At 39.5% G+C, this 13,368-nt stretch overlaps 1 protein-coding gene across 1 annotated transcript; it reads left to right on the forward strand.

Annotated features, from left to right (window-relative positions):
• The first annotated feature begins 264 nt into the window (after positions 1-264).
• On the forward strand, positions 265-4,604 carry HOXB4 (homeobox B4). Its single transcript, XM_014262052.2, has 2 exons — positions 265-643; positions 2,687-4,604. Exons 1-2 carry the CDS (start codon positions 271-273, stop codon positions 3,313-3,315), a joined length of 1,002 nt encoding a protein of 333 aa, XP_014117527.2. The 5' UTR covers positions 265-270; the 3' UTR covers positions 3,316-4,604.
• The last annotated feature ends 8,764 nt before the right edge of the window (positions 4,605-13,368 follow it).

Consider the following 13,368-nt stretch of genomic DNA (forward strand, 5'->3'; position numbering starts at 1 on the left):
GCCGTGCCCCTCGCCATTGGCCCGCGCTGTCACATGGAGCCAACTTTGTTCACTTGACAGTGAGGAGGAGGCTCCGCCAAACAGGAAAACGAGGAAAGGGAGGCGCAGGGGGGGCGGGGGGGGACGACAGGAATAAATTTTAAGGAGAGAAAGAGAGCCAGAGAGCCAGAGAGAGAGATACATACATATATATATATATATATATATATTATTTTCTTCCCCCCCGAGCGCGAATTCCCCCCCTCCCCTCCCACCCCCGACAAGAAATTAATGGCCATGAGCTCATTTTTGATCAACTCCAACTATGTGGACCCCAAGTTCCCACCCTGCGAGGAATATTCCCACAGCGATTACCTCCCCAACCACTCGCCGGAATATTACCAGAGGCACCGCCACGACTCTTTCCACCACGAATCCAACTCGTACGAGCCACGATCCTCGTGCAAGGAGCAGATTTACTGTCCCGGCTCCGGGATGTCCCCGCGGGGTCACATCCACGGCGGGCCCGGGCAGCGGAGCCGCCTCCCGGAGCCGCAGCGGGGCCGCAGCCCCAGCTCGCCCCCATCCTGCAGCCAAAATCCGGGAGAGCCCCGCGAGGAGCCCGTGGTTTACCCCTGGATGAAAAAAGTGCACGTGAGCACGGGTAAGTGGAGGGGGAAAAAAAAAAAAAAAAAAAAAGAGTCTCGGCGCTTTATGGTTTAAGTAGCACCTCAAAGTCTTGTAGAAATCTTATTGCGGCGGTTGTAAAATAACCATTCGGGGGAGATTTACGAGCGCCTGTTTGCGGAGCGCTATAATTACATCCTCCATAAATTTTTATTGCTCTGCTTGGCCATGTGCCTTTGAAGTCTCTGTTACCATCCTCCTCCAATTTCTTGCAGGCTACCTCTCTTTTTTTTTATTATTTTATTTTTTCTTTTATTTTTTCTTTGATTTTTTCTTTGATTTTTTTTCTTTTATTTTTTCTCCTTCCCCCCCTCCTCCCTTTTTTTTTTTTTTTATTATTATTTTTATGGCCGTCGAATCTTCATAAGTGAAGTTTTATGTTTTGGTAATTTGTATTTAAGTGGCGGGTTGAGTAAATTTTTACTGTTTTCCCCTCCCCTGCCCTCCTTTTTTTTTATTTAATCTCCTTTTTTCCCCTCTTTTTTTTTTTTATTCCCTTTTTTCCGCCCTCTTTTTCCCCCCCTTTTTTCCCCTCTTTTTTTCCCCCTCTTTTTTCCCCTCTCTCTTTTTTTTTTCCCCTCTTTTCTGGTTTTTTTTCCCTCTTTTTGTTTTACTTTTAAAGAAAACGGAAACATTTAATAAACAGCACCTCCCGCTCTCGCCGCTTTCCCAGCGCGCACGGAGTGGGGAGGGGGGGGAGGAAAGGAACTTTTGGGGATAAATCCGCGATGTTCTGGCTCAGCTGCCTCTCCATAAATGCGAATTTCCGCACTCAAAACGTGGCCGGGGGACTTTAGGAAAACCTTGGGAAGGGGATCCACGCCGAGCCGTGGGGATGGAGGCGGAGATTTGCACATCGGGATATTTTTAGAAGGTTTGCTTTGTATTATTTTAATTTTTTTTCCGAAAATAAAGCAAATCTCCCCTTTCCAGAGAAGGCGAGACGCTTTTATTTCGATTTTTTTTTGTAATTTTTTTAAGGGGGGGAAGAACCCATTGAAGGAACAGCTCTGTAACTCTGCTGCTTTTTCTTTTTCCTCCTTTTTTTATTTATTGTCCCCTTGGGTTTTCCCTTTTTTGTGTGTGCGCGGTTTTCCCTCGTCCCTTTTCCATTTTTTGTGTGTGTTTTCACATCTTTTTCCCATTTTTTTGTGCTTTCACATATTTTCCCCCTCTTTTTTCTGTGTTTTCAATATTTTCTTCCCCTTTTTTAAAATTTCCTTTTGGTTTGTGTTTTCACATCTTCCCCCCCACCCCCTCCACCCCCCACTTCTTTTATTCTTTATTCTTTTTTTTGTGTGCTTTCACATCTTCCCCATTTTCTTTTATTATTTCTTTAACATTTCCCCATCTCCCCCTCTTCTTTTTTTATTTTTTTAATTTTTAAAAAATATTCCCACATCTCTCCCCCCTCTTTTTTAATTTCTTTAAATTTTCTTTTTAATATCTTCCCATCCCCCTTCTTTTAATTTTTTAATTTTTTTAAAATATTTCCACATCTCCCCCACACTTTTTTCTCAATTATTTTCAATTTTTGTTTAATATTTCCCCATCTCCCCTTTTTTAAAATTTTCTTAATTTTGTTTAATATTTCCCCATCTCCCTTTTTTTTTTAATTTTTAATTTTGTTTTTATTTCCCTATCTCCCCTTTTTTTTAAATTTTAATTTTCTTTAAATATTTCCCCATCTCCCCCTTTTTTTAATTTTTAATTTTTTTTAACATTTCCCCATCTCCCCCTTTCTTTTAATTTTAATTTTCTTTAAATATTTCCCCATCTCCCCCTTTTTTTAATTTTTATTTTTTTTTAAAATTTTCCCATCTCCCCCTTCTTTTATTTTAAACTTTTTTTAACATTTCCCCATCTCCCCCTTTCTTTTAATTTTTAATTTTTCAAACATTCCCCCATCTCCCATTTTTTTTTTTTTTTTAAATTTTTAATTTTTTTTTTTTAACATTTCCCCATCTCCCCCTCCCTTTTTCTCCCCCCTCCATCCCCCCCTCGCCCCCCACCCCGGCAGTGAACCCCAATTTCTGCGGCGGGGAGCCCAAGCGCTCGCGCACGGCCTACACCCGGCAGCAGGTGCTGGAGCTGGAGAAGGAATTCCACTACAGCCGCTACCTGACGCGCCGGCGCCGCGTGGAGATCGCGCACGCCCTGGGCCTGGCCGAGCGCCAGATCAAGATCTGGTTCCAGAACCGCCGCATGAAGTGGAAAAAGGATCACAAGTTACCCAACACCAAGAGCCGCGCCGGATCCGCCGCCGGATCCCTGCAGATCCCGCAGGGAGGAGCCCAAAATCAGATCCCGCAGGGAGGAGCCCAAAATCAGATCCCACCGGGAGGATCCCAAAGGCAAATCCCACCGGGAGGATCCCAAAATCAAATCCCACTGGGAGGATCCCAAAATCAGATCCCACCGGGAGGATCCCAAAATCAAATCCCACTGGGAGGATCCCAAGCGCGGATCCCACCGGGAGGATCCCAAAGGCAAATCCCACCAGGAGGATGCCAAACACAGATCCCACCGGGAGGATCCCCAGCGCAGATCGCGCCGGGAGGATCCCAAAATCAGGTCCCACAAAGAGGATCCCAAACGCAGATCCCACCAGGAGGATCCCAGATGCAGATCACGCAAGGAGGATCCTAAACGCAAATCCCACAAGGAGGATCCCAAATGCAAATCCTGCAAGGAGGATCCCAAACTCGATCCCACCTGGAGGATCCCAGACACAAATCCCACCAGGAGTATCCCACACTTGATCACACAAAGAGGATCCGAAACGAGATCCCACCAGGAGGATCTTAAACTCGATCTTACCAGGAGGATCCTAAGTACAAATCCCACCAGGAGGATCCCAAATGCAAATCCTGCAAGGAGAATCCCACACTTGATCCCACAAAGAGGATCCCAAACGTGATCCCACCAGGATGATCCCAGACACAAATCCCACCAGGAGGATCCCAAACTTGATCCCACAAAGAGGATCCCAAACACAAACCCTGCAAGAAGGTTGATCCCAAACTCGATCCCACCAGGATGATCCCAAACACAAACCCTGCAAGAAGGATGATCCCAAACTCGATCCCACCAGGATGATCCCAAACTCGATCCCACCAGGATGATCCCAGACTCGATCCCACCAGGATGATCCCAAACTCGATCCCACCAGGATGATCCCAAACTCAATCCCACAGAGAGGATCCCAAACTCAGATCCCACAGACCAGCCACCCTATAACCCGAACTCACAGAGATGCCAACACCCCAGAACTCCAATCCCTATTATTATAATTATTATTATTATTAATTATTATTATTATTATTAATTATTATTATTAATTATTATCCTAATTATTTCAAACTCTCCTCCAAAACTCTCCGCGCTCCCATTTCCGTCGGAGCCGCCGAGCGGGGCTGGGGAAGGGTTGATTTTTCGCCGGGATTTGGCGAAGATGGATCCTCGTTTCATCTTTAATCACGCCGAGCTCGGCCCCATTTGTCATGTTTACTCTGGCGTACAAAGGCCGGACCTTATGTCTGCTATTACCTCGACAACAGCGCTGGCTTTAATAAATGAGCTCGCTCTCTCCCACACCAACTGCGATTTCTACACCGCCCCCTTTTTAGTTTGCTTTTTTCCCCCTTTTTCCCCCCTTTTTCCCCACTTTTTTAGCCTTTTTTCTCCCTTTTTTCTCCTTTTTTCCCCTTTTTTTCTCCTTTTTTTCTCCTTTTTTCCTCATTTTTTTCTCCTTTTTTTTCCCCTTTTCCCCTTTATTTTTAATATTATTTTCTCCTCTTTCAAACTTTTTCCTTTGTTTTTCTTTTATTTATGTTTCTCCCCTTTTCTCCCCTTTTTTCTCCCTTTTCCTCTCCTTTTTTTCCCCTTTTCCCCTTTATTTTTAATATTATTTTCTCCTCTTTCAAACTTTCTCCTTTGTTTTTCTTTTATTTATATTTTTCCCCTTTTCTCCCCTTTTTTCTCTTTTTTCCTCCTTTTTCCCCCCTTTTTTCTTCTTTTTTCCCCCTTTTCCCTTTATTTTTAATATTATTTTCTCCTCTTTCAAACTTTCTCCTTTGTTTTACTTTTATTTATATTTTTTCCCCCTTTTCCCCTTTTCCCTTTATTTTTAACATTATTTTCTCCTCTTCCAAACTTTTCTCCTTCGTTTTCCTTTTATTTATTTTTTAATTCTTTCTTCCTTTCATTTTCCTTATTTTATTGTTATTCTTTTTTTTTTCTTCTTTTCCCCCATCCCGTTTTCCCTTTCTGATTTCCTATTTTTTATTTCATTTCAATTTCTCTCCTCTCCAAACCCAAAGTTTCTCTCCCGTTGTCCCAAAGACTCCGAATTGGAGAGAAAGAGGGAAAAAATTCTAAAAAAAGACCAAAAACTCGCTATAAAAACAACCAAAATCTGCTCCGGGGACTTGGGGAGCTCTCGGATTTTGGGACAAAAAACCAAAATTTCCATAAAAAAGAGGAAAATCGTGTCCGGGATGTGTTGGACAAAGAAAGGACGAGGATGAAGAGGGTGCAAAACCCTTTTTAATTTGGATTATTTTGTTTTTTTTTTTAAATTAAATCCATTGTGAGCGAGAGGGGGGTGGGGAGGGAGAGGATTTGGGGCTGAAAATGTGAATTTAGGGGGTGGGGGGAGGGGTTTGCCTCCATCCGCCCCTCCCCCACCTCCATCGCTCCCTTTGTCCTTCGGGATATCCCGGATTTACCTGGAATTCCCAAAAAAAAAAAAAAAATCGGAAATAAATTTTTCATCACCGATTTGCCCCCGTGTGATTATTTTTGTATTTTTTTGGGGGTGGGAGTTTTGTTGTTGGCGGAAGATGGAAAATAAACTTATTTATTTTTATAATTAAAAATTGAAATATAATTAAAGATATTAATAATTAAATATAGAAATATATATAATATTAAATATAGGAAATATAATTTAAATTTTAAAAGTTTCTTTTTTCAAATGAAGAATTAAAATACCAAGAAAATGAAATGAAAAAATGGATTTCTTTAAGAGCTGAATAAAAAGTATGTGAAAAATTGGAATTAAAATTAAGTAAAAAAAAAAATAAACGGATTCCTTTAAAATGAGGAATAAAAACAGAATTAAAAATAAATTAAAAAATAAATAGATTGCTTTAGAATTGGGAATAAAAATATAAGTAAAACTAAATTTAAAAAGGCGTAGTTTTTTTTAAGTTAAAAATGGAAGTGTAATTAAAATAAGAGGAAGAAATAAGGAATAAGGAATAAGGAATAAGGAATAAGAAATAAGGAATAAGGAATAAGGAATAAGGATTAGGAATAAGAAATAGGAATAAGGAATAGGAATAAGGAATAGGAAATAAGAAATAAGAAATAGGAAATAGGAAATAAGAAATAAGAAATAGGAAATAGGAAATAGGAAATAAGAAATAAGAAATAGGAAATAGGAAATAGGAAATAGGAAATAGGAAATAAGAAATAAAAAATAAGAAATAAGAAATAAAAAATAAAAAAATAAATAAATAATAAATAAAAAATCAAAATATTAAAAAAATAATAAAAATAAAAATTAAAAAATTAAAAATAAATTAAAAATAAATTAAAAATAAATTAAAAATAAATTAAAAATAAATTAAAGGAAGCGGTTTTTTCCCAATTTCGCTGTTTTTTGCAGCAGTTTTTGCTGTCAGGTTCGCAGCCACAGCCCCTAATGAAAACAAAAGATGTTTGAGCAGGGCCAGATCAGCTTTAAGTACCGCTAAGCCTCGGATATTTTGATTTATTTGTTCAAAGCTCAGATTAATTCGCTTTTCCCCAAGCCAGACAAAACAGGAGCGCTCATTAACGCTTTGCTGGCTCGGATTTCTCCAGAGATAATAATCGGATTTATTACTTTTATTTTTTATTTTTATATTATTATTATTATTATTATTATTATTATTATTATTATTATTATTATTATTATTATTATTATTATTATTATTATTATTATTATCATTATCATTATTATTATCATTATTATTATTATTATCATAATTATTATTATTATTATTATTATCATTATCATCATCATTATCATCATTATTATTATTATCATCATTATCATTATTATTATTATTATTATTGTTGTTGTTGTTGTTATCATTATTATTATTATAATAAAAAAATTAAAATTAAAAATTTTAAAATAAGGTCAAAAATGAAAAAAATATTTTAAAAAATATTTTTAAAAAGGTAAAAAATGGAAATAAATGTTTTAGAATTTTTAAAAAGATTAAAAAATTTTTAAGAAGAAATAAAAAATTTAAAAAAATATTTTAAAAAATAATAAAAAAGGCTAAAAAATTTTAAAAATATATTAAAAAATTAAAGAAAAAGATAAAAAATTAATAAAAAATACTAAAAAACTTATTAAAAATAATAAAAAATACTAGAAATATTAAAAATATATTAAAAAATTAAAGAAAAGGATAAAAAAATTAATAAAAATACTAAAAAACTTAATATATATATATAAAAAAAAAAAAAAGATAAAAAATTACCAAAAAATTCAAGAAAATCCCTCCTCCTCCGAGGTAATTAATGCGTTAATGAGTCTAATTTTTGCCCAGCTGTTTCTGGGTGTTGGCTTTGGTTTTTGGGGGGGTTTGGGATCACAAAAGGAGCCGGCTCCTGCCATAGCTCATAGCCTGACAAGCAAATAGATAATCAAGAAGACAAATGGCTCCTTTTGTGAGCCGCAGCTCTTGTATTAATTTTCATTTTCTTTCTCATAGAAAAGGATCGAGGGGAAAAAAAAAATAATAATGAAATAAAAGGAGAGGCTCAGGATGAAAAAAAAAAAATTAAAAATCAAGGTTTTGGGTTAGGAATGGGGAGAAAAATTGGGATTTTTGGGAAAATCCTGGTGATAATAATAAAAATATATTAAATTTAAGGGGTAAAAGCACATTAAATAGGAGTAAAAGATATTCCATGGAAATAGGAGTGAAAGGATATTAAATGGAAATGTGAGTAAAATATATTGAATGGAAATAGGAGTGAGATCTAAGTGTAAATACAACTATAAATAGAAATAAATGTATTTATTTAGGTAAATATATTTATTTATATGGATGGAAGTATAAATATAGGTATAAGTATAAATATAGATATAAATATAAGTATAAAGATAGGTATAAATATAAATGTAAGTATAAATATAAGTATAAATGTAAGTATAAATATAAGCATAGATATAAAATAAAAATAAAAATAAAATGAAAATGAAAATGAAAATGAAAATAAAAATAAATAAAATAAAATAAAAATAAAAAATAAAAAATAAAAATAAAAATAAAATAGAAATAAATAAAAATAAAAATTAAAAATAAAAAATAAATAAAAATAAAAAATAAAAAATAAAAATAAAAATAAAAATAAAAATAAAAATAAAAATAAAAATAAAAAATAAAAAATAAAATAAATAAAAATAAAAGTAAAAAATAAAAATAAAAATGAAAATAATGAAAATAATGAAAATAATGAAAATAATAATGAAAATAATAATAATAATAATAATAATAATAATAATAATAATAATAATAATAATAATAATAATAATAATTCCCTGATTTGTTCAACATTCCCGGGATTCCCCAAAAATCCCGAGCAGGGCCCAAATTCCCTCCCCTCTTTATCCCGAGACAAAGGCAGGGCTGGGAATGAGGAGGAGCTCACCCCCACACCTTGTGACAATAAAAACACCCCAAAAAAATTCCTCCTCCAACAAATCCCTGCCGGGAGTTTTTATTTCTCCCCTTTTTTAATACTTTTCAAAATAAACAACAATAACATTCCCGCTGTCACACGCTCCCAGCGCGGTGTGATGGGAAAAAACCTAAAAAAATCAGATTTCTGGGCGGGTTTTTGTTGAATTCTGGCGGTTTTGGAGGTGGCCAGGCCAAAACTTGCGAGTTTCTGGTTTTTATTTATTTTCTTTGTGGCCAGGGTTGTATTTTACCCCAAATCCCGGAGTTTTGGGACTGTTTGGTTTTGGTCGCTGTTGAATTTTCTTCCTCCGTTCCTCCCTTTGATCCGCCGGTAAAGAGAGCGCGATTTTCCACTTGGGGGGGGTGGGGCTCCTAAAAAACGGCCAAAAATGGAGATTTTCAACCCAAAAAAAACCCCCCTAAAATAAAATAAAAAAGAAGAGACATATGCTGGCAGGAATGCGGGGTCTATAGAGGGAAATCAAAGCTGGGGGATGTGAATGGGGTGGAAAAGGGAGAGAAAAGAAGATTTCTATAGGACCTCAAAGTTCACAGCCATTAGAAGCGGACAGAAGGCAAGAAAAATGCGAGAATTATACAGAAAAATCATTAATCAACTTCTTTTCTTTAAATACTTATCCCTTTTCCCATTGTTATTCAACAGCAAATCTCCGCAGACCGTCTGTCGGGAAAAAAGCACCCGGAGTCCTCCAAGAAACCTTCTGGGGCCAGAATAATAATGATAATCATGAAAATAATAATAATTATCATTATAATAATAATGATAATATTAATAAGAATAAAAGCCGAGCCCCTAAAGGTGAAATATTTTGATTTTTTTTTGGGGGGGGGGAGAAAAAGCAAAAAAAAAAGCATCCAAGAGCTGCCCCCAACCCCCCCAGGGCTGGATGAGTTTGGAAGGAATCACCCCAAGCGTGAGGGCGTTGGAAAAAAAAAAGGATTTGGGAGCGAACCAGGTAAAGGATGGGTTTGGGATGGGGTTGGTGCCTCCTTCCGCCAGAAATTTGGGGTGGAAATCAAAGAAAACAATCAAAAAAGAGTTTAAAAAAATATTTAAGGCGGGAAGAGAAACTCCAAAGAGGAGTTTTCCCTTTTTTGTTGTATTTTTTAGAGAGTTTGCGGCGCGTCCGTGGCGATTTGGGGGTTTTTTAGTTGAGATTTGCTCCCGGGTTTGGGGCTGGGCGTGGTTGGGGTTTTGCTGCCGGAGCTCGGGGTGACGCCTCCGGCTGCGGATTTGGGGGGTCGGGCCTTAAAAGTGGCTTTTTCCTGGTTTTTTTGTGAGTTAAATCTTTCCCGGGATGGTTTGGGGGAGCGGTTGGTGGAGCGTCCGCTGCGTGTCCCAGAAATTTGGAATATTCCCGGATTAAACTGTCCCAGAAATTGGGAATATTCCTGGATTAAACTGTCCCAGAAATTGGGAATATTCCCGGATTAAACTGTCCCAGAAATTGGGAATATTCCCTGTTTAAACTGTCCCAGAAATTGGGAATATTCCCTGTTTAAACTGTCCCAGAAATTGGGAATATTCCCGGATTAAACTGTCCCAGAAATTGGGAATATTCCCTGTTTAAACTGTCCCAGAAATTGGGAATATTCCCTGTTTAAACTGTCCCAGAAATTGGGAATATTCCCTGTTTAAACTGTCCCAGAAATTGGGAATATTCCCTGTTTAAACTGTCCCAGAAATTGGGAATATTCCTGGATTAAACTGTCCCAGGAACTGGGAATATTCCTGGATTAAACTGTCCCAGAAATTGGGAATATTCCTGGATTAAACTGTCCCGGGAACTGGGAATATTCCCGGATTAAACTGTCCCAGAAATTGGGAATATTCCTGGATTAAACTGTCCCGGGAACTGGGAATATTTCTGGATTAAACTGTCCCGGGAATTGGGAATATTTCTGGATTAAACTGTCCCAGGAACTGGGAATATTCCCGGTTTAAGGCCTCTCCAGGAACTGGGGACATTCCCTGTTTAAACTGTCCCAGGCACTGGGAACATTTCAGGCTTTCCCAGGAACTCTGAATATTCCTGGTTTAAAGCCGCTCCAGGAACTGGGAACATTCCTGGTTTAAGCCTGTCCCAGGAAAACTCCTGCTTTAAACTGTCCCAGGAGCTCCCACCATTCCCAGTTTAAACCTGTCCCAGGAGCTGGGAATATTCCCAGTTTAAACCTGTCCCAGGAACTGGGAATATTCCCAGTTTAAACCTGTCCCAGGAACTGGGAATATTCCCAGTTTAAACCTGTCCCAGGAACTGGGAATATTCCCAGTTTAAACCTGTCCCAGGACCATTCCTGGTTTAGGCCACCCCAGGAGCTCCCAACATTCCCGGTTTAAGCTGTCCCAGGAATTCGGACCATTCCCAGTTTAATCTATCCCAGGACCATTCCCAGTTTCATCTGTCCCAGCAACATTCCCCAGTTTATCCCAGAACCAATCCCAGTTTACCCCATAACCATTCCCAGTTTATCCCAGAACCATTCCCAGTTTATCCCAGTACCATTCCCAGGTTATCCCATGCCCATTCCCAGTTAATCCCAGTACCATCCCCAGTTTACCCCAGAACCATTCCCAGTTTATCCCAGAACCATTCCCAGTTCAGCCCAGTACCATTCCCAGTTAATCCCAGTACCATTCCCAGTTTATCCCAGAACCATTCCCAGTTTATCCCATGCCCATTCCCAGTTAATCCCTGTACCATTCCCAGTTTATCCCAGTATCATTCCCAGTTTACTCCAGAACCATTCCCAGTTTATCCCATGACCATTCCCAGTTTACCCCAGAACCATTCCCAGTTTACCCCAGGACCATTCCCAGTTAATCCCAGTACCATCCCCATTTTACCCCAGAACCATTCCCAGTTTACTCCAGAACAATTCCCAGTTTACCCCATGACCATTCCCAGTTAATCCCAGTACCATTCCCAGTTTATCCCAGTACCATTCCCAGTTTACCCCAGTACCATTCCCAGTTTATCCGATGCCCATTCCCAGTTTATCCCAGAACCATTCCCAGTTTATCCCAGTACCATTCCCAGTTAATCCCAGTACCATTCCCAGTTTACCCCAGTACCATTCCCAGTTTACCCCAGTACCATTCCCAGTTTATCCCAGAACCATTCCCAGTTTACCCCAGAACCATTCCCAGTTTATCCCATGACCATTCCCAGTTTACCCCAGAACCATTCCCAGTTTACCCCATGACCATTCCCAGTTAATCCCAGTACCATTCCCAGTTTATCCCAGTACCATTCCCAGTTTACCCCAGTACCATTCCCAGTTTATCCGATGCCCATTCCCAGTTTATCCCAGAACCATTCCCAGTTTATCCCAGTACCATTCCCAGTTAATCCCAGTACCATTCCCAGTTTACCCCAGTACCATTCCCAGTTTACCCCAGAACCATTCCCAGTTTATCCCAGAACCATCCCCAGTTTACCCCAGAACCATTCCCAGTTCAGCCCAGAACCATTCCCAGTTTACCCCAGTACCATTCCCAGTTTATCCCTGTACCATTCCCAGTTTATCCCTGTACCATTCCCAGTTTATCCCTGTACCATTCCCAGTTAATCCCAGTACCATTCCCAGTTTACCCCAGAACCATTCCCAGTTTATCCCAGTACCATTCCCAGTTAATCTCAGTACCATTCCCAGTTTATCCCAGTACCATTCCCAGTTAATCTCAGTACCATTCCCAGTTTACCCCAGAACCATTCCCAGTTTATCCGATGCCCATTCCCAGTTTATCCCAGTACCATTCCCAGTTTACCCCAGTACCATCCCCATTCCAGGCCGTGCCGGGCTTGTTTTATCCCGGGATTTTGTGTCCCGGAGCTGCCGGGGGCGGCTCCTCCGTGTCCCGCCAGCACCGCGGGAATTTCCCTGGGAAACCGGGATAATGTGGGAGCGGGAGCTGAGCAGCGGCCGGCCAGGGGTCAGCCAGAGGACACGTTTTGTGCCGGCTCCTCCAGCCCAGGAGTGACCTCCAAACCCCTTGACCTCCCCTAGGCCGGACTTTGTGCTCAACCCCCGGCCCAGCAAAACTCGGCTTATCCCAAAAAAAAACCGGGAATGGCACCGGGAAAGGAGAGAAAAACGGGAAAAATCGTGTTTAAAATTGATTTATTTGTGTTTTCTTATCGGTTGATAGGGTTTCTCCGCTCGTTTCGCTGTTAAAAAATTCGGGGTTTGGTTTATTTTTGGTTTGGGGGAGGGAAATTTGGCTCCGCGGGAGGTTTGGTCCTAAAAAAGTCAATTTTTAGGGGGGGAAATGGGAGCGGAGCAGCGAAACCGCGGCTTGGAATGGTCTCGGTGGTGATTTTGAGAATTTCCTTTGTTTGTGAGAATCCCTCTGGTTCCCCCTCCTCCTCCTCCTCCTCCTCCTCCTCCTCCTCCTCCCGAGGCTCCGGGGCGGGAGCTGGGATCCTCGGGAATCTTCTCCCGGGAATCCCCCGAGAGTCCCAACCCCCAGCAGCGCCGATCTGCTGGAGCCCTTTGTTATCCGTACCCAAAAACTGGGGAAAATGGTCATTCCCAAAATCCCCCAAAATTGGAGCAAAAAATCAGCCAAAGATCCCCAAAATTGGAGCAAAAAATCAGCCAAAGATCCCCAAAATTGGAGCAAAAAATCAGCCAAAGATCCCCAAAATTGGAGCAAAAAATCAGCCAAAGATCCCCAAAATTGGAGCAAAAAATCAGCCAAAGATCCCCAAAATTGGAGCAAAAAAAACCCCAAATATCCCCGATTTGGACAAAAAAATCCCCCAAATATCCCCGATTTGGACAAAAAAATCCCCCAAATATCCCCGATTTGGACAAAAATCCCCAAATTGGACAAAAATCCCCCAAAAAATCCCCAAACTGGACCAAAAAATCCCCCAAACATCCCCAAAATGGGACCAAAAATCTCCCAAACATGCCCGAACTG

The sequence above is a fragment of the Pseudopodoces humilis genome, chromosome 29, assembly GCF_049639895.1.
Source record: "Pseudopodoces humilis isolate 2021_Gansu_Grassland_sample_001 chromosome 29, ASM4963989v1, whole genome shotgun sequence".
NCBI lineage: Eukaryota > Metazoa > Chordata > Aves > Passeriformes > Paridae > Pseudopodoces > Pseudopodoces humilis.

What these genes read in the sequence shown, in the direction of transcription:
- HOXB4 (XM_014262052.2), top strand. Translation starts at nt 271, where the DNA reads ATGGCCATGAGCTCATTTTTGATCAACTCCAACTATGTGGACCCCAAG. An exon ending in AAAAGTGCACGTGAGCACGG is followed by an intron (nt 644 to 2,686) that starts GTAAGTGGAGGG and finishes CCACCCCGGCAG; the next exon opens with TGAACCCCAATTTCTGCGGC.